Here is a 19,847-nt window from a genome sequence, read left to right on the forward strand (position 1 = left end):
TGGTGAGATGGCTTGGTGGCGATATGCACTTGTCGAGCACATGTCGATATCGGACAGTGTGAACAGGGCATCCAAGTCAACGGGATGCAGGTCGAAATTTCCCGCCCCGGCTGCCGTCACCCGTCACTGCTGAACCAGTTTTGGAACCCTTGGGCCCTGGTAGAGACCTGGCCAGAGCACCTGGACCTGATTTTCGTCTGCTGATTGGGGCTTCAAATTTTCGGTTTCTTTAGTTCGGCCGTTGCGACTCTGCAAAGCGGCCAAGCAGAGGAGGCCGAGGGAAAAGAAAAATTGGAGAAAGGTCGTGTCTCAGCATCCCATCAATTCGCAGCAACGCTATCCCAGCACGCCATGAGACCCTAGGTCGGCTCGCCAGTCCGACTGTGAGCGAGCGGGAGGGCCGCACTGTGACTGGATTGGATCGGAGGGACAGTGTCAGATTCAGCGCAGGATGGCACCAAGTGAAGGTTTGGCGATGGTGGGACGACCAAGAAAATCGTCCGCGGGGCCTCGACCGCGGGCTAGTTCCAAGCAGCGTGCAATCGTTGATGCGAACCCTGCAGGGTCAAAAGGTCTGGTCGAAAATGAATGCCATGAGATGACATTTGGCAGGCATGCTGCCTTGCAGTCCCGATGTCCATGCCGTGACTAATCTCGCCTGCGGTGCCGCCGAGGTGTTTTGCTCGTCATCGTCCTCGTCCTCTTCTCTCGCTACCTATGACTTCGTCTCTCTACGGTACCGTCTCATCGCCCTATGAGGACAATCCCTCAGCATAGCCGTGATGGATGACGACGGCAGCCACGGCTGCCACGCTGGAAGCCCCAGTCGACACACTACCTGATGACGGCTAAAGCTTCGGCACCTCTTGTGAGAGCTGGGGTTGGAGAAGCACTCATGAACGAGCCAATGACTACGGCGAGACTTCAGGTAGACGGTGTCGCGACTTGATCAAAAGGTGTGCGCGCGCTCTCAGACTGAGCCACGATTTGCTCCGCTTAACACGCCTACGTACCACTTTGCATGTGTCCCCGGCAGCTAGAAGCGTCCTGCAGCGCCGCAGTTGTAAATGTCCCAGACCTGAAGCATCGTCTGTGACGCTGAGATAGCGTGGTACCGTCAGCAGCATCTGCCCGCCATGTATTTCGATTCGTCCTCGCACGCAGGCATAGTATAGGTCCAGCAGCGACGGGTGACCTTGGACACCGTCTTTGTTCCGTGGCCTTGTGGCACAAGAGGCGGCATCCTTGGCGCGCCGACTTGGCAAACGCGTGTAGTTGCAGTAAATGCTTCCAAGAATACTCGACATGTTTCCTTAGCCGGAGGATCAACGCACTGTTGAAGGGTGGGAGCGATAGGCGTCATTTGTAACTGAATTAAGAAAGGACTAGTGGCTTCGGGCTTTGGGGTTTGGAAGGTATCGAGTATCTTGAGCTTCAGTGTAGCTTGAATCGCAGTAGCTCTGAGCTTGTGATACAAACTGCTCGAGAGAATGGTCGTGGCTCGGTCGTCGTCGCGCGCCTTGCACCGAAGACAGCTGATAAGACCTCGATGCTGTAGGTAGTCACAAACATAGCAGTTACCTCGCACAAGTATGATGTATGTCAAAGTATCTGCCGGATAGCGGTAGAGAGACAGGAAAAATTGCTGGATGACTTGTTGAATGGACGTGGTTGATTGGGACACAATTCAAGGCACAACATGTCGATAAAACTGAAGTATCCGACGGCCGAGATGCAATCATCACTTTGGAGTATCTCGTCCTTGTTCGGAAGAGACGCGGGTAGCTTCCGCTGCCCGCTGCCTCAGCGGCCACCCGCTTCATGTGTGTTTATTCAAACCTGCCTAGTCTTTGTGGTATCAACTAAGCAGGCGCTTAGCGGCTGGGGAAGGCGTGAGAAGACTGAGTGCCAGCCTTGATATCCGTACTAAGGTGAGGAAAGAAGCAGCCCCACGGTCGGTTGTGAGGTTAAGCTTCGACTGCTTACTACACCGCCCCCTGAGCGGCTTCCACTAAGGATGGCTAAGCTTCACAACCTGGCACAAAACTAATCTTCCTACACGAGCCCACAGAAGCCCGAGTGCCCGAGTAGGTACTTTGTTTTGTTATTCCCGGCCGGATTCTACACCATCCCATCCACCAGTGCCATCAGCTCAGAAACAATTATGGGCTGTCGAGCTTTGGACCTCATTTGTTTGTATATTTTTGCAGGGTTTGAATGGAATGGGGATTCTGGAGGTCCGGGTCCGCGGGTCCGGCTTCAGTCTCCATTGTTGATGAGTTATTAATCCTGCCGCCTGCGTGCCGTGGTGCCCTCTGAGGCTCTGTCATCGCGGGAGCGCCGTAGTGTGTCCGCGGGCTCCAGCATCGGATGTCGAGTGCCTCCCACCTTGTATTGTTGGCTGTATTCGTACCGAGTACGTACCTTACCTGGTATAGGTCCCCTGCCTCAGGCTTGGCTTGGTTCCGCGGTGGAGAGCTGGCGGTAAAAGCACACAAGGTGGACCTGGACTGCACTGTGACGCCCCCGGATCGAGCTTTTGAAAATTGTTAGCGGGGAGGTATTTTTCAAATATCCCGTTTGGGCGAGCCAGCCCGTCAGAGCGGGAGGAGCGACTCCACGGCACCTTAGCGCCTCCAGCGTCCCTAGCGTGGAAAAAGACACAGGCAGCAGGCAGTCTTTTGCCTATGAACTTGGCATTGCTGCATCAGAAGCGCGCACTGTACGGGTCACAGTGAAATTACGTCCTAGCCATTGTATCTCTGCGACTGCTCTGTTTTGCTTCTGAATGTTGACTGCTAGCGATGTGGATAATCAAGAGAGACGAGACAAGACGAGACTAGACGAGACTCTCGGCATTGGGGCTGGGCATCAGAGAAGAATATCAACCAAGACAGAGACATCAAGTCTACGAATACAAATCCAGGGAGGACACAACACAAAGAAAGTTCGAATCGAGCTTGAGTGAAGCCATCCGCCAAGTGCGGCTGTGCATTGCCCGACGAGCTCTGTCCACGAATACGCTTCGATTGTCACAATAAGCTGGCCTAGCCAATCTATCTGAAGGGGTTCCTACGCTCTGCATTTCGATTGTCAAGAGTTGTCCATTAATTGCGGTCATACTGGGAATGAGGGCCAAGCTCGCAGGCTTTAAGATTTTCTTGTCCCATCTGAACGTCATGTGGAAATGGCATGGCAGTGTTTTCCCTAGAATCGCCATCGCAATCGGCAAGAGAAGCTGTCACGAAGCGAAACGAACGAACGTCAGTTGTCGATTGGTCATCTTAGGCCCAGGGGAAGAAAGAGACCCACACGGCTACCTGCTGGCTGTACACAGTGCTCGCGATTCACTGCTTACTCGGTAATTTCTTACTGCTCATTTCCCACCGGGCGATTCAGTACAAGCGCAGAAAATTCCCAAGGCAACCAGACCTTGTCCGTATATCCGTGCCACCCATGCTCCCTTAATGGACCCACGTCCCTGTCTGCGCTAAAGCAATTATCGAGGCAGATGATGGGAGTGAAGCAGGCGCAGAGGCAGCCCACTAGATGCGATGTGCGCGGGCAAGATGCACTAGCCTCAGCACAGCATACCCCAGGCCCCTACCACCTAGGCCAATCAAAGGTGATCTTTTCTTACTCGACTGGCCAATCATGATCCAGATTTACAGTCAGAGTCGGCCTAGCCTGGCTTCTGGCACACTGGAACCATGTCGACCCTCTCTCTCTGTGTTTTTTGCTTCTCTCTTTCTTTCATTGCCTCGCCTCTTCACCACCACAATCTGCTGCACCTCTCCGGATCAAGGTACCTTAGTCAACCCCGGTCTGTTAAGGCTGCCACCACCGGGTGCTAACTAGGAACCCCCCAGCTCGTCGTCTCGCCAATCCAGAGGCTGCCACCACCCCCCAATGTCCAGTCCAACGCCCAAGTTCAACGAATTTGCAAGCTGCACGTCTTCCCACCTCATCTTGCAGGCGGCGAGCACCTCCCTTATGCCCAGGTAGACTCTGAGGCGGTTCAAGTTGGTGCTGTGCTGATACTTGGGTGCCGTTGTCCAGATGATCAAAACAAGGCAGAGATAGCTGGAGGACAGAGAAGATCGGTACATCCAGGAGCTGATCGTCCACACCAGAATCAGGCTGTGGCGCCGGGCCGACACAAGTACCTGCAACCCTTTTTCATCCCCACGTCCCATCTAGAAGGGAAAGAGAGAGTACACAGTAGAGCGTCCAGAGCAGGGCACCTCAGAAACCAGCGCGCCCCCTTTCTCTCCGCCCCCCTCGTCTACCTTACCGACCTTACATTGCCTGTCTGTACCACACGCAGGACACTTGACTGGATCTTACTACCTTAGCTTACCTAGCAGACCCGACCTTACTGTACCCGTGTCCACCACCACCACCACCACCACCTCCTTCTGCTCCTCCTCCTCCTCCTCCAAGGCCCTATCCAAAGAAATTATCCACACTCTCTACCTTGCACTTCTTCCCTCCTTCTCTCTTCCTCTGTCCGTCCCGTATCTATTAGTCGCTATCCTCCTCGTGAATATCATCCGACAAGACGCACTCTAATTCTTCACAATCTCACCCTTCTTTACTCCTTCTCCCCCCTTCCCCCCTTCCTCCTGCCTGCCACCTGCTCTCCTCCTCATCCACCCCCAACCCTCTAGAGACTGTGAGAGAGCGAGAGACCACGTAGGGCACCAATTCTACGGGTACCATAAGCAATTTCGGCACAGAGGTTCCTGGTTCTCGTCCTCCGCCCTACTTCCCTCCCCATTCCTCTCTCCCTCTTCCACTTGCCGTCTGCGGTTGTTGGTCTCGCTCTCCCTCGAGCAAAACCCCCAGTCAGGCTTCGCACATTCCTCCAAGTCTCTTATCGGCTGCTTGCTTCGACAGCCAGAAAACGTCGTCTTCCGTCGTCGACCTTCCGCAACTGTCGCTCTTCCGTTGAACTTCCCATCGCTGGCAACGCGCCTCACTGAAGCTCCATCCTCGGTCGTCACCATGTCATCGATTTTCGCCTGGGCCTCGCGCCGTGTCGGCGGCTTGGCCATGCTGGGCTTGTTGGGTCTGAGTTACTGGGTTATCTCAAAGGAATCAGCTGCTTCGGCACATAACTACTTGCATCAGGACAGCCTAAGCTCTTCAACCTCGACTACCAAGGGCGCCGGCATTTGGACTGAAATTTACGCCTACTACTGCTTGTTTATCCACGTCCTCGTCTTCGCGTTCCCCCTCCGATGCTGCTGGGCTGTCTTTGACATGACCCGCCAGGTGAAGAAGATCGCTCGCAACAAAACATTGAGAGATTACAGGCTCTCTCACCGTCGCCGTGGCTCCTCGACATCTTTGTCCAGCTCGGAGACTCTGACGTCCTCCCACGGTGGTTCTGCAACCAGCAGCGAGGCTGGCGACACGGAGCCCGAAATCTATACCGACGGTGACGGCGAACCCGACCGCGTCATTCACGCTATTATCGTTCCCAACTACAAGGAGGAGATGGATACGCTGAAGGAGACTCTTGAGGTGCTGGCCTCTCACCCTCAAGCTCGCAGCTGCTACGATGTGAGTACTTTTCGACACCCGCTTCGCCGCACGATCCCACTGGTTCTTGACCACCACCCTCGCGACTGCTTTCTTGATTGATACGCGTGCAAATGCTGACACTCGCCCCCAGGTCTACATGGGAATGGAACAACGCGAGCCCAACGTTGAACTCAAGGCTATGACTCTCATTCAAGAGTTCGTCAAGAAGTTCCGCAGCATCGACTATACTATTCATCCGTCCGACATTCCAGGAGAGTCCGCTGGCAAGGGAAGCAACGTGGCTTGGGCTGCCCGCAAATTGAGCCAAAAATATTCAATGACCACCCGCAAGGATGTGATCATTACGGGTCTCGACGGTACGTGCGCATGTCAGATTCTGAGAATCTGCCGCAGTCAATGTTTCCGAATTCAGTGCACGCAGGATGATTCGCTGACAGAAACGTGGGGTGTACAGCCGACAGCCACCTCTCAGCCAACTTCTTCGCCTTGCTGACTACCATGCACCTGGCCTACCCCGAAACAGCAAAGACAACCATGTATGCGGCTCCAATCATCTTCGACCGTAACGCCCACAGTGTCCCCGCCATTGTTCGTGTTGCCGACATCCTCTGGGGTGCTGGTGGTATGTCGGGACTGTACTCTGGATCTTCGATTGCGCCTCCCACCTCCGTCTACTCTGTGCCTTTGGAGCTTGTTGACCGCGTCGGCGGCTGGGACTGCGACAATGAGGCCATCGGAGAAGATTTGCACATGTACCTCAAGTGCTTCTTCGCGCTCAACGGCAATTTAACCGTCAGAACCGTTGTCAGCCCTGTCAGCCAGAGCAACGTCTGTGGCAATGGCGCAAAGGGTCTTCGCGGTATCTACTCGGACATGCAGGCTCGTTACAAGCAGGCAATGAGACACATGTGGGGTGCTCTTGATTCGGGATATGCTCTCCGAAAGGTAGTCGAGCTCTGGCAGGAAAGAAAGCACACTTCTCGGGCTTTCCGTCCGCTGCACAACTCCATGGGCGATGCCTCGGACATGTACGTCCCCGAGACGCAGCTGGACCACCGGGACCCCGAACAGCCCAGAGAGAGTGGTGTTTTCTCGGACGTGACCCACGACACATTGCAGTCTCCTAATTGGGAACGTATCGTTTACCTATTCCACCGTCTCTTCGAGGCGCATTTCCTCCCCCTTCAGATGACCATCTACGTCATCTCCTCCACTCTTTATGTGTGGGTCACGGAGGGCAACAAGGAAGTGGCGCACCTCAGCTGGATTTTCGATGTTTGCAACATTTTGCGCACTTTTGGTTTCATGGAAATTGCTCTTTACCTCTTTTTGTATGAGAGCTTCCACCGCATCTGCGTCAAGTCCCGCCAGCGCGAGATGTCCGAGGCCGGACTGTCTGATGGCATGAACTTCTCTTACCGCAACGTCAAGAAGAACTTCATTGACTACGCAATGGTTCCGCTGGTCGCTCCTATTTACGGTGCCATTCCCTGCGCCCAGGCGCAATTGTGCCACTTCTGGACGCTGGATCTGGTCTATTCCGTCAGCAAAAAGGTCACCCGGCAAAGAGCGAAATCCCTCACGGCAGACGAAATCGCATAATGACAATTGTTTCCTTCGATGTTATCTTTTATCTACTCTTCGACAGGACCTCATCCTCCTCACGGAGGCATTGACGGCTACCATTATTACCTTCGATTCGACTCACAGCCCAATTTCAGGAAGACCCACCAAGCGGCGGTTTTTAACTCGATTACGTGTTTGAAGAAGTTGGGGCTCCCAGGAGCCTCACGTGTAAATAGATGAGGGCATTCTTGATATGCATGGCATGGCATGGTATCGGCATTCTAGAGATTTCGGGGATTCATGGGGCCTCAAACCGGAGTTCTGGGAGCAATACGCAGGAACTTGACGAGCGAGAGAGCCGTCCAAGTGCATTCGCTTATATGGAAGAAGCAGTGGAAACGAAGGAGTCGGACATATCCACGCCAGCATGACGAATCACACCCACCAGCGGTAGGAAGATGCCGGGATGGTGACGAAAGATGACTGCATCCGCTGGGAACGGGACAGGCCCAGCAGGAACAGCTGACAATGGGCTCCAAAGAACAAAGATGGGAGGCCGACGCAACAGAATCCCGGAGCCCATTAATTTGGACGGGTCCTATAATATTTAATCTTGTGTGTACATAGAACGATTCATGATCATGGCAATTGACGCTAAGACGTGGATTGGACGGTGTGGTCAACAGGAAGAACGTTACCACGATAAAATTGATGTGAATTATACATGACTTGCAAATGTGCCTCCAGTGATGTGTCTTGAGGTTCAGGCCGTGCTTACTGTTTGCACATATTGCTCCATGTTGAAATGTGCTCATTTCTAACGCGTGTTCAGACGGGAACCGCCAGGAACATGTTCCGTGACCAGCTGCGCTAGGACTGGTCCGATCAGTTATGGTCTGGATGACTCCAATTGAGGCAGCGATGTATGAGTGATGTGCTCAAATCGGCTGGCAATGGCCACCCGTCTGACTGATCAGCGCCGCTGAGGGCGAGCCGCCAGAACCCCGAAGTCCTTCGGAAGTTAAGAGAGCAGCCCCAATCAGCTGCCCTAGCTACAGCCACCGGCGGTCCAACGTCTCCCTCCTGGTGGCGCAATGAATCTTTTGAAGGTGCCGACTTGCTCCCGGGCCGCGGAGTGGAAGACGGCATCTCTGGTGTTGGAGCACGGGACGGGGGCAGGTCGGGCTTGTTGCTCGGGTATAAAGATGTATTGCCTGAATCTTGATAGTTTGACCATGTTAACGGGACGGCCGCGCCAACTCCAGCTTCTAGTACTTCAGGATAACATCACCGCTTACCATCATTCATCACCCATCCAGGTATTGCCTGAATCAACCTCGTAGATTTCACGACAGCCGCTACGAGAGCCAGACCAGAAGAAGAAGGAAAAATGGCAAACACCACCAAGGTGATCAAGATCGGCGTCTTTGTCCCGTCCGAGTGCCAGCTCCTCGACATGGCCTGTATAGACGTCTTTGGCATGATGTCGAAAGAGTACCTAGGTGGTCTGCCCATGATACCCAAGCACATCCCGGAGCTGGCGCCCAGCATGGAAATATTTTACATCTCGACAAAGGCCAGCGGCAGCCCAGATCTACAACTGCTCCTTCTGACGGCGGGCATCAAGATACAGCCCACGCACGACATGTCGCACTCGGAAGTTCAGCCGGGGATGCTGGATATCCTGCTTGTCCCCGGACCGGATCCCGCGGCGAGCTGGGACGAGGATACGCTACGATTCTTGAGGGCCCATGCTGAGGGGAAGCGTACGGACGTGTTGAGCGTTTGTACGGGCGCGTTCTTATGCGGTGCCGCGGGGCTTTTGGAGGGGAGAACGGTTTGCGGGCCCAGAGGGTTGCAGGGTGTCTTGAGGAAGCAGTTCCCGGGTGCGAGATTTGTGGGTGATGAGTATCGATGGTATCAGGATGGTAACTTTTGGAGCTGTGGTATGCTTTCCCTGTCCCTTCTTACTGATTTTCCCATGGCTCTGATGAAACGACATGTCGGTGGTTAACGTGGTACTACCATAGGGGGCATCACGAACGGAAACGATCTCGTGGCGGCGTACGCCCGGAGCAGTGAGAAGCACTTCCCGGCGCCCATTGTCGAGATTGCGTGCCGGATGGCAGAGGTTGGCGAGAGGAGCCAGACGTACGAGCAGGGGCAGACTATTTTTGCTTTGGGGCTTGTGTGGCAGATTGTCAAGGGTTGGTTCATGAAGCCGGGCAAGTAGTTGAAGAGGATAAACACTTGATGTAAGCTAAGGGTGAGAGTGGGGTATCAATGTTTTCATATTGAACAGTGACAAAAGCTGATCTACCCTAAGGTTAGATTATGTATGCACTTATGAGCGGGGAATAAAGGGCTTTGAAGAAGAATATCATCTACCTATGCAATAACCTATGTAATGTTGAGACATGGAATCCGCTCAAGTCAATTGAGTCGTGCCACTCAAGCAAATAACCATTACAATCTCATCGGAATATGTGATGAATCTCAAATCTAATGGTGCAAGTAAGGCGATACGGAGAAGGCAGCACCAAGTCTCCATCAACCGCATCAGTATGGAGTCCAGTCAGAAGGCGGTGTACGAGTGGAGGATCCTCGCTGTTCACCAAACCGCCGGTGAACCATTCCTTTTCGGCATTCTTGGGCAAGGGTCCATTGCAGCTCCTTCCCCAGACGCTCCTTCCCTGCCGTTGCGCCTTGGTTGCCATGGTGCGATAAGACCGATAAGACAGGATAAGGCAACACTAGCGCCGCCAGCGGTGGGGTCGAGATCAAGAAAAAAAAAGTTCCGTCTGGTCGTCGAGTGAAAAAAAATTTCAGGCAAAAGCTCTTCACGAACCTCGACTTTTCTGTACAACCCTCCCACTCACACTTGATCCCACCCCATCTTCTTTCTCCTCCCAGTCTCTCCATACCCAACCAAACCCTTCAAGAATTACGGTCTTTGATTTTTGACCTCCTGAAGGATATCATCGAGTGCAAGAGCACCAACTTTTACTAGTCCCATTCACATACCGCCTTCACAATCAGCAAAATGGCCCAGCTTCCTGTCGCTCTTTACGGGCTCGAGATCCCCCCTGGCGATGTCCTCATCCCCGCCAACCCCGACTTCCCTGCCACTGTAAGTGTATCTCTGTGCTTTGTTTCTTTGCCTGTGTGCACCTGAGCGCAGGCTCCGGCCAAGTCGGAGCTTGCGCTGGCCGGACGCACTCTTGCTTATTCACAGTTACTGACCTTGGAATTCCCAGTTCCGCATTACCATGGCCGCCATTGATCCCTCTGAGGCTCCCGAGGCCGATGCCGATGGCAACATTCCCGCTGTCCCCCGCTCTACCCTGCGCCTTGTCAAGCAGCGCTTCGGTGACGACCTTGAGGCTGGTGAGGACGACGAGATTGATGAGGACTACCTCCAGTCTCTCATTGACGCCAATGGCGACGACGACGAGTCGTCTGATGACGATGACGAGCCCAACGGAGGTCCCAGCGATCCCTCCAAGTCCAAGAAGCAGAAGCAGGCTGAGGCTCTGAAGAAGCTGATCGAGGCTGTCGGCAAGGAGGAGTCCGACGAGGAGATGGACGATGCCAAGCCCAACGGCAAGTCCAGCAAGAAGGGCAAGGGCAAGGCCTCTGACGACGATGAGGATGATGAGGAGGAGGACAGCGACGACGAGGATGACGAGGGTCTTGACCTCGAGAACTTCGTCATCTGCACTCTCGACACCGAGCGCGTAAGTTGCAAGAGACCGTGCGAGCTTGAAAACCCCATCGCTAACCCACTGCGCAGAACTACCAGCAGCCGCTTGACATCACCGTCCAGGAGGGTGAGAAGGTTTTCTTCGTTGTTTCTGGTACCCACACTGTCCACCTCACTGGTAACTACGTCATCGACGACGATGAGGAGGAGGGATCCGACGAGGACGAGGATGACGACGAGTACGACCTGTCCCCCGACGAGCTCGAGTACGGCCTGCCCGATGAGGACAGCGACGAGCTTGACGACACTGACGACCCGCGCGTCATGGAGGTCGACACCGACGAGGAGGAGGCCCCCAAGCTGGTTGAGACCAGCAAGAAGGGCAAGAAGCGCGCCGCCGAGAGCCTCGACGATCTCATCAAGGCCGATGACGAGACCAAGCTCTCCAAGAAGGACAAGAAGAAGCTCAAGAACAACAAGGGTGAGGCCGTCGCCGCCGAGGAGAAGACCACCCCCAAGTCCGACAAGAAGGTTCAGTTCGCCAAGAACCTCGAGCAGGGCCCTACCGGCTCCGCTGAGAAGGCGAAGCAGGCCGGCGGTGTCAAGATCGTCCAGGGTGTGACCGTTGACGACCGCAAGCCTGGCACTGGCCGCACTGTCAAGAACGGTGACACCGTCGGTGTCCGCTACATTGGCAAGCTTGATGACGGCAAGGTCTTCGATGGTAAGCGCTGATTTCAGATGCAAGTTTTCTGGACAGCTCGCTAACTCTGTTCGTAGCCAATAAGAAGGGCAAGCCTTTCACCTTCAAGGCCGGCAAGGGCCAGGTCATCAAGGGCTGGGACATCGGTGTCATCGGCATGGCCATCGGCGGTGAGCGTCGTCTCACAATCCCCGCCAACCTCGCCTACGGCAACAAGAGCCTGCCTGGCATCCCTGCCAAGAGCACCCTGACCTTCGACGTCAAGCTCCTCGAGATCAAGTAAACGCTTGTTTGCTCACTAGCACGACCCCGTTTGGTGGCGAGCCGCCGATTCAGGATGCCTCCCACTGTATTCTATACTGTTTGCCCGGCGAGCATGCCACGAAAGATGGCGTGCACCTGCTAGGCTCCGGCGTTCCAGACGCCGACCTTCCCTCGTAATGATGTGTGACGGCGATATAATTCGCTGAGTCGCGAAATACGCCGTGCCGCAATGGATAGTCTCCGACCTGTGGCTATCTGCGAAAATCCGCAGTCCCTTGTGGATGCGAGAAGCAGAATGTGTTTGATGGGATGACGAGGCGAGGACTTACACTGCATAAGTTGGCGTATCACAAAAGAGTTTTCTGTTGATGTAGGAAATTTTCTCTCACCGGACATGGATGGTTTTCTTCCGGTCGGTCTGTACTTAGCTCTGGTCTCCTTCATGAAAAAACAAAGTCTCCTTACTTCTTACCTTGAATATACAAGCGAGCGTACGCCGTCGCGTGATAGATTGTGCCTGGCCCTTCCTCACAGCGTTGTGGGATATTAGGGCAGGTTCAACCAGTAGCCTACCTACCTTGCCGGTGGCTGTCGGGAAACTCACCTGCCTGGATAACCACTCTTGCTTTTGGCAAGTCCTTGCTCAACCATTGGGTAGAGGATATCCATCCATTATTTCGTTTCGAGGTTGCCTACATTCCCAGACGACTAGCCAACAGGCCAAACACCACCGTAGCCGGACTACTTGTCCGCCTCTCTTTTGGACTCCGCGTTAATCACAAGTCGTTATACCAGCAGGTCTCATCACCTCTCCCATTAGTTCGTCCATTAATACCAAGCATCATGCATCATCAAGTTGCCCGCAGCAATATCGTCGCACGTTCAAACCCAACCCCTGTAGCAACAGCCACAGACGCCAATCACACACTTCCAACGGACCTCGGTCCGGAAGTCGACGGCCAGGCACAACACACTCTTTGGAATCCTCGCCCTCGACGTCAGGCCACTCCATTAACACATCTGTTTAAGGGGAGAAATTATCGGAGAAATTATCATCAAGGTACTTAAAGACGTACCTGATGGGCAGAGCATCACCAGCTTACACAAAGCAGACTTACAGTCCTCGGGCAGTGCTAAGTCCACCAGAACCAGAAGATTCATCAACAGATTCATGGATATTAGGAAGCCCACCAACAAGCCAATGCACTCCCGCCCTCTACGATACCCAATCGCCCAGCAGATCACGAACCACCCACTCGGCCCGCCCACTGTAAATAAGTCACCTGAACTAGTTCGCGAGCTTCCCTCGGCGTCCCAAGCTACACCTTGGGGACAGCCGGATTGGAGCCAAACCTCTGACAGGCAGAGGATTCGGACAGTAGAAAAGGCGGCGGCAGCCAGAATCTTCCTAGAGATATACTTTGAGGAAGCCCTGAGTAATCGTCCGACACCTCGCGAACAACGCCTTGCCGAACACCAACGCAACATGGACCGACACGGAAGTTACCTCAGCCCGATCGACAGAGAATTTTACTGGAGGCACGTCTTTGCAATGGAGACCAATTTCCTCCGCGAGCAAAGAAACGCCAAGACCCACAGCTGCAGAATTGCGTAGTCAACAACGTCTGACGCTGGGCTGAATCGAGGATCAGACTTGGAGAACTTAGAGACTCTGCAAATCCTCGGGAAAGGGAGCTTTGGAGTTGTCAAGCTTGTGTGGGACCGGTGCCGACGACAGGTATATGCTATGAAGGTCATTCGGAAGTCAGACATGATTCGAAGCTGCCAAGAAGGACACTTGCGAGCTGAGAGGGACTTCTTGGCGGCCTCTGAGAATTCAGAATGGTATGAAGCGTCCTTCCTGATCTGCTGGGCATTGCTGTTTCGCTGTGCTAACCGGGACCAGGATCGTGCCTCTGATATCCAGTTTCCAAGATCCAGCCAATCTCTACCTCCTAATGGATTACATGCCCGGAGGTGACTTCCTTGGTCTGCTGATTCGCGAAAACATCTTGACCGAGTCAAGGACTCGGTTCTATATCGCCGAAATGATACTCTGCGTGGAAGAAGCCCACAGACTCGGATGCATTCACCGAGACGTTAAACCAGACAATTTCCTCATCGGTGCTGATGGCCACTTGAAGATTTCGGATTTTGGACTGGCTTTTGACGACCATTGGTCCCATGACACCTCTTACTATAAATGGCAGCGACAGTCGATCCTCACCCTGACAGATGTTACGTTAGACGGAGATCGCGAAGATCAAAAAGTTGCCCGTAATGGTGGACAGGCGACGCGACGATCGTCTCGGGAGGGGTCATCAAAGCACTATCCTCCGTCAGAACTGCTCCAAACCAAGTTTAATGGACTTGAAAGCCCGTTCAGTGTTGTCAAAACAAACGCAGACGAAATTGTGAAAGTCGACAAGCTGCTTGGCTGGCGAACCGCAGAGACGCGCCGATCCTTCGCCCGCTCAGTCGTTGGTACAAGCCAGTACATGGCTCCAGAAGTAGTGATGGGAGAGAAATATGATGGTAGATGTGACTAGTGGAGCATTGGAATCATCCTATACGAATGCCTTTATGGGCATACGCCATTTCTCTCAGAGAAGGGTCGTCACTATACCAAACAGAACATCCTCGTAAGTTTGAACAGGACCTTCCATGGAATATTTTGCTAATCTGTAGAGCAGGAATTTCGAAAAAGATTGGTCTTTCCTGTCGATGGGCCTCCGGTCTCGAGACTGTGCCGGCATTTAATCAAAGACTTGCTTCGTGATAAGGAGGGTCGTCTCTCGTCACCCGAGTATCGAACCCAAGATGCTCGACGAACTTGGGAAAAGCTTCAGGGATACCAGAATGGACCACGGCAATATGTTTTCAACAACGATGCGTCTGAAATCAAGGCGCACCCGTGGTTTCGAGGAGTTCCATGGGAAGCAATACGTTCCAGTCGACCGGAGTGGGTCCCACACATTCAAAGCCACGCCGACTCTCACTATTTCGAAGAAGACGAGCCGATCAGCGACTGGTCTGATTCATTGGATTACGAAATCGGGGAAGGGTCGGAGAGCCTGAACGAACTCCATCTCAGGTTTGTGCAGTACGATTTTGAAAGCAACGTGAAGAGTCTAGCGACTGAGTTTATCTCCAAACCTTACGACTCGTCAAAATTGAAACGGTTTGATCTCGATATTGATGACCATGCGTTTCTAGAAGACACCGAAAAGACCTTTTTGAAATGGTACGTCAGAAGAGTCGGGCGAAAAGAATGCAAGCGTCCGAGAGACAAATTGCTCCGGGATCCTTGGATAAAGGACGAAGTCCTTCAGATGAGAAAGCAGACGGCCTTTCTGGGATATTCATGGCGACGCAGAGACCTGGTCAATCGTCGGGCTGTGGAACCAGTCTACCCTGCAAACCCTTGAGTGTGGGTGAGAAATAGGTGGTGAATCGAGGGTGTGACTCTCGGCGGAGATGCGAAGATGAAGGAGCTACTGATGAGGGCTTGGGCTGGTTGCACGCAGAAGGTGTATTGCACCACCATTGGAAGGAAAGGGGCACGTCAAGTATGAATAGACATTATTGTTCACTCTGTATTGACTTCCCTCCTGCCGTGTGTAGCATGTGGTGGACGCATCATCGGCTATGGCAACCTCGGGCTCAGCACATCGCAAAACTGCCTTCATTACCAGATCCTCATGATTTTTCTCTCCTTTTTCCCTCTCCTTGGACAGCTTCACGCGCCATCGTTTTGGCATTTGTGATTTCCCACTCAAACTCCTTCAGGGCCCTGAGTTCTGTATTGAAGAAGAGAAGTGACATGAGGCCGTCAACGACACCGGCAACAAGCCCGAGACTGCTCAGGAGCATGAGAATGAAGGCGACAAAAGTGTGTGGGCTGAACCACACAGCTATAAGGCACGCTATCAACACGGCAAACCATGCGAAGAAGTGTCTCCCCCGCCAGCGCCGTTGATTTTCCTCCCGGTGGATGTACTCACGGGTCACAGCGAGAATCTCATCGTAGACTGGCATAGGAAGACCCGAACCCTCGGAAACGGGGGTATTCTCGGACATGAAGGAGTCACGATGGGAGCTGGCTGAAGCGTCCTGGAGGTAGGATGTCTCGTCGAGGCTGGCATCGTATCCCGCTGTATTGAAGCCTTGGTGGTGGGAGTTCTGGTATGCTAGCGTTGCCTCGACGGCGAAGTGGTCGCTCAGAGAGCAGCCCAACGTGGGATGCGGCTCAACCATGCCGACCTTTGCGCTACGGACGACCCAGCCGCCACTGCCGCTGCCATGGTCACTGTCTCGGGAGGGCGGCGAGCTGCTGCCGAAGAAGATGTAGTCCAGGCGCTTGCCCTTTCTGTCGGGGGTATCTGGCGGGATCACGGTGGGGTCTTTGCCCTCGCCTAGTTTCTTCTGCTGTTCCTTGGACCAGCGCCAGGTGTTGTAGACGAGGTCCGACGTGGCGCCGTTCTCCTTTAGGTTGAAGTCTACCGAGGGGACTGGTCTGCCGCGCGCCTTCTCCAAGGGGTCGTCCGCGGCGCCAAGGGATGAGTCCGGGTGGAGGGCTCGCCAGACGTCGCGGACGGGAGCGTGGGCGGTGATGATCCTGTGCTGGAGGGAGCAGGGCCGCATGTTGAAGTCGCCCATAGCGAGAGCGAGGTGGCCGCGCTCTGTGGCACCACGGAGGAGTTTGGACATCTCCCATGACTGGGCGAGGCGGTGGGCGATGTAGGTGTCGCCGGGCTGGTTCTCGGTGTAGGGGGCGTGGGTGTGCGTGTTGAAGATGCTCAGGACGTGGTCTCTGCCGCCGCCGCCGCCTCCGGATGTGGCGGCCCCGGGGTCCGCGAGGCGGATGCGGATGCGCGCGCAGGCGATTCCCTTACCGACGTACCAGTCGCCCCTCCAGAAGGCGGTCGGCCTGCCGTTGAGCGGGTACTGGAGCATGGAGCTCTCCTCGATGGGCCAGCGGGAGAGGATGGCGAGGCCGCCGCCAAAGGGGCCCGAGTAGTAGAACTTGCCGTGGGGCAAGATGGCGGCGGTCTCGGCGCGGATGGCATCGTAGTCGGCGGTGACCCAGCACTCTTGGAGTGCGACGACGTGCGGCGGGTCCGGGGAGGTGGCGATGCGGCGACCGATTTCAGAGAGGCGCTCCGGGCGGAGCTTGGAGATGTATTTCAGGCCCCAGCAGTTGAGGGTCAGGAGGCGGAGCTCTGTTGGGAGAGGGTCGTCCATTTTATGGGATTCGGTGGTGGTTGTTTGCTTGCAATATTTTGAAGAGGAAGACGAGAAAACGCTGGTGATGATGGATTAAGAAGAGGGGGTATGATGGAATGAAGGGAAAGAACCGCTGGGGAGCATGTGAAAAGAAGCAATGAAGAAGATGGATTAGATTGGGCGAAGATCCTGGAGCAAATCACCATTCAACGCGTGTAAGACGGAGGCAAGCTAGTATATCATAGGTACTTGGAGGTGAGTGCGCCGGAACTTCTGAATTGGAGTGTGAGAGCGGGAATTCAAACGCTGAATTTTCGCAATGGCAACTCGGCTGGTGCTATGGCATTCGAAAAGGTGAAAGCCAAGTCGCATTATCGTCTTGGTGAGGTCGGATCGCGGGGTTCTCGCGAGAGGGGATGGAAGATCGCTACGACGGACGCTTGGACTCTCGGTGACGTTGGGTTTGGTTTTTTTCGGATTCCCTTCCTGAATTGAATCGCTCCCGCTTGCGTTTGCCCGCCGGCCGGGGATCGTTGACGGAAGGTACCCACCTATTTCCAGCTCCGGGGCCGTAGACCCATATATATCGCCATTGGCCAATCGGTACGTTGATGCCAGCAGCGGAATGTCGTTAGCGTCACCTCGCTCTTATCTTAGCGGTTCCACCCACCATGAGGGTTACCTTAAGGCAGCTTAGGCAGGAGCAAGACCCCAGAGCGACCGGTGCGGCGGGAACGAGGCTGAAAGATGACCGCTGAACGTCAGTCAAGCACCCCTGCTTCTTTGCCAAAAGTTGCTGATCATTCTTTTTCGCCTCAAGGGAGGTACCGTTCACTCAGCCTTGCCATTTATTTCCTCATTGATCCTGCCTCCACCGCCCGCCAAAGAATGAACTGCCAGTCTTCACAGACGTAGGTAGCAGGAATCAGCGACCCGTCTCACCTTTAGATCTCCTAGCCCAAACATCACACAAAAATGTCAGATCTCGGCTCCTCAGCAGCAGCGACGCCTCTCCCCGAACCCCCTCCAAAACGTCGCAAAGTCGTCGCACACAGCACATCCGCGACACCGCGATCAAGCTCACCAGATGAGCTCAACGACACCACCGTCACCACCATTGCGGCCGCAGCCGCAAAGACGTCTTCGACGACGAGAACGAAGAAGCGCTCGAGCACATCCCGCCGCCTTTCGACCAACCGCGGCCGTCCTAGCATGACGCCTAGCAGGTCTCCTAGTGAGGACGAGCTCAACGAAGCGGCATACTACTCCCGCTCCTCACACTCTCAATCCCGGTCGCGTTCGCATTCGAGGTCGCGGTCGCGATCGCGCACACCCAGGTCGGCCACCGCCTCGCCTTCACGCTCGCGCAGCGACGACGACGACGACGACGATGACGACTCCCGCGCGGGATCACGGTCGCCTGCGTCTACATCGGCCGGGAGCTCGCCACGCAGTCTCTCGGGCGCCGTTGATCGCAGGCTACGGCTCTCCTCGACCAACGGCGGCGCCGATACCGGCGCGACCGTAACGACGCCCGTGACACCCGGTCCCGTGAAGAAGGGCCCCGTGAGGCCGCGGTACGAGGAGGAGAGGGTGCTGAGCGGACACGTGGGCAGCCCCGTCTCGCAGGTACGGATATCGCCCGACGGGCGGTGGATCGCGAGCGCCTCGGCCGACGGGACTGTCAAGACGTGGGACGCGGCCACGGGCGAGCACATGGATACGCTGGTGGGCCACATGGCGGGCGTGAGCTGCGTGGCGTGGAGCCCCAACAGCGAGAGTCTGGCGACTGGGTCCGACGACAAGTCCATCCGCCTCTGGGACCGGGTGACGGGTCGGCCAAAGGTCACCGCCAAGGGCGTGGGCCACATGGCCAAGGACGACGCGGCGCCCTCGGCTCGTCCCATGCCGCCGCTACGGGGACATCACAACTACGTCATGTGCCTAGCCTTCTCGCCAAGGGGGAACATCCTCGCCTCGGGATCGTACGACGAGGCCGTCTTTCTCTGGGATGTGCGGGCGGGTCGTTTGATGCGTAGTTTACCTGCACATAGCGACCCAGTCAGCGGCATCGACTTTTGCTGCGACGGCACGTTGGTCGTGAGCTGCTCCACCGACGGTCTCATGTAAGTCAACTAACTACACCCGACCCCAACCCCTTCTTTCGAAACAACCTTTTACTGAAATCAATGACAGCCGCATATGGGATACCTACACAGGCCAGTGCCTCCGCACTCTAGTCCACGAAGACAACCCGGCCGTGACATCCGTCTGCTTTGCGCCCAACGGCCGCTTCGTCCTCGCCTTCAACCTCGACAATAGCATCCGCCTCTGGGACTACGTCGCCGGCTCCGTCAAGAAGACGTACCAGGGCCATGCGAACAATCGCTTCGCCATTGGCGGCTGCTTCGGTCTCGTCCCCGGCGAGGGCGCCTTCATCGCGTCGGCCAGCGAAGACGGCGAGATTGTGCTGTGGGACGTCGTCACCAAGGAGGTTGTCCAGCGCATCCCCGCGCACAAGAAGGATCACCGGGGAGGAGGCAAGGGAGCGAGCGTATGTTTTTGGGTCGACGTCCATGGGGACGTCATGGTTTCGGCGGGGCAGGACGGACGGATACGGATCTTCAAGAGGGCGTTGGGCGATGGGGAGGTTGGCACCGAGGCTGCTGCCACAACCACCGAAACGAATGCGGCGGATGCACTGATGAATGGTTACGCGACTAGCAAGGCCGGGGTGGAAGACAACGCGAATGTTAACGGCACAGAACCGCCGATAAAGCAGGAAGAAGACGTTGACATGGCTGGCGTATGATGAGAGACGTCATACAGGGAAAG

The 19,847-nt window shown here is 55.1% G+C and overlaps 8 protein-coding genes across 8 annotated transcripts; 6 read left to right on the plus strand and 2 right to left on the minus strand.

Annotated features, from left to right (window-relative positions):
• Positions 1–565: 565 nt before the first annotated feature.
• Positions 566–1,363, minus strand: CORC01_11663 (uncharacterized protein; the record flags this gene model as incomplete). The annotated part of the gene is made up of 3 exons (XM_022623285.1): positions 566–715; positions 1,014–1,257; positions 1,335–1,363. The coding sequence occupies 3 exons, from the start codon at positions 1,361–1,363 to the stop codon at positions 566–568; spliced, it is 423 nt and encodes a 140-aa protein (XP_022470192.1).
• Positions 1,364–4,439: 3,076 nt separating this feature from the next.
• Positions 4,440–4,670, plus strand: CORC01_11664 (uncharacterized protein; the record flags this gene model as incomplete). The annotated part of the gene is made up of 1 exon (XM_022623286.1): positions 4,440–4,670. A coding segment is annotated over one exon (231 nt), but the record flags the coding sequence as incomplete, so codon positions are not given.
• A 337-nt stretch (positions 4,671–5,007) lies between these two features.
• On the plus strand, positions 5,008–7,152 carry CORC01_11665 (uncharacterized protein; the record flags this gene model as incomplete). The annotated part of the gene is made up of 3 exons (XM_022623287.1): positions 5,008–5,568; positions 5,681–5,906; positions 6,005–7,152. The coding sequence occupies 3 exons, from the start codon at positions 5,008–5,010 to the stop codon at positions 7,150–7,152; spliced, it is 1,935 nt and encodes a 644-aa protein (XP_022470194.1).
• Positions 7,153–8,506: 1,354 nt separating this feature from the next.
• Positions 8,507–9,349, plus strand: CORC01_11666 (ThiJ/PfpI family protein; the record flags this gene model as incomplete). Its single annotated transcript, XM_022623288.1, has 2 exons — positions 8,507–9,062; positions 9,147–9,349. The coding sequence occupies 2 exons, from the start codon at positions 8,507–8,509 to the stop codon at positions 9,347–9,349; spliced, it is 759 nt and encodes a 252-aa protein (XP_022470195.1).
• An 810-nt stretch (positions 9,350–10,159) lies between these two features.
• On the plus strand, positions 10,160–11,805 carry CORC01_11667 (FKBP-type peptidyl-prolyl cis-trans isomerase; the record flags this gene model as incomplete). The annotated part of the gene is made up of 4 exons (XM_022623289.1): positions 10,160–10,246; positions 10,374–10,853; positions 10,910–11,543; positions 11,600–11,805. The coding sequence occupies 4 exons, from the start codon at positions 10,160–10,162 to the stop codon at positions 11,803–11,805; spliced, it is 1,407 nt and encodes a 468-aa protein (XP_022470196.1).
• A 1,182-nt stretch (positions 11,806–12,987) lies between these two features.
• On the plus strand, positions 12,988–15,214 carry CORC01_11668 (uncharacterized protein; the record flags this gene model as incomplete). Its single annotated transcript, XM_022623290.1, has 4 exons — positions 12,988–13,397; positions 13,693–14,321; positions 14,394–14,428; positions 14,480–15,214. The coding sequence occupies 4 exons, from the start codon at positions 12,988–12,990 to the stop codon at positions 15,212–15,214; spliced, it is 1,809 nt and encodes a 602-aa protein (XP_022470197.1).
• A 271-nt stretch (positions 15,215–15,485) lies between these two features.
• On the minus strand, positions 15,486–17,030 carry CORC01_11669 (endonuclease/Exonuclease/phosphatase; the record flags this gene model as incomplete). Its single annotated transcript, XM_022623291.1, has 1 exon — positions 15,486–17,030. One exon carries the CDS (start codon positions 17,028–17,030, stop codon positions 15,486–15,488), a length of 1,545 nt encoding a protein of 514 aa, XP_022470198.1.
• A 957-nt stretch (positions 17,031–17,987) lies between these two features.
• Positions 17,988–19,824, plus strand: CORC01_11670 (WD domain-containing protein; the record flags this gene model as incomplete). Its single annotated transcript, XM_022623292.1, has 2 exons — positions 17,988–19,138; positions 19,209–19,824. The coding sequence occupies 2 exons, from the start codon at positions 17,988–17,990 to the stop codon at positions 19,822–19,824; spliced, it is 1,767 nt and encodes a 588-aa protein (XP_022470199.1).
• Positions 19,825–19,847: the final 23 nt, after the last annotated feature.

Source organism: Colletotrichum orchidophilum, assembly GCF_001831195.1.
Source record: "Colletotrichum orchidophilum strain IMI 309357 chromosome Unknown Scaffold_130.1, whole genome shotgun sequence".
NCBI lineage: Eukaryota > Fungi > Ascomycota > Sordariomycetes > Glomerellales > Glomerellaceae > Colletotrichum > Colletotrichum orchidophilum.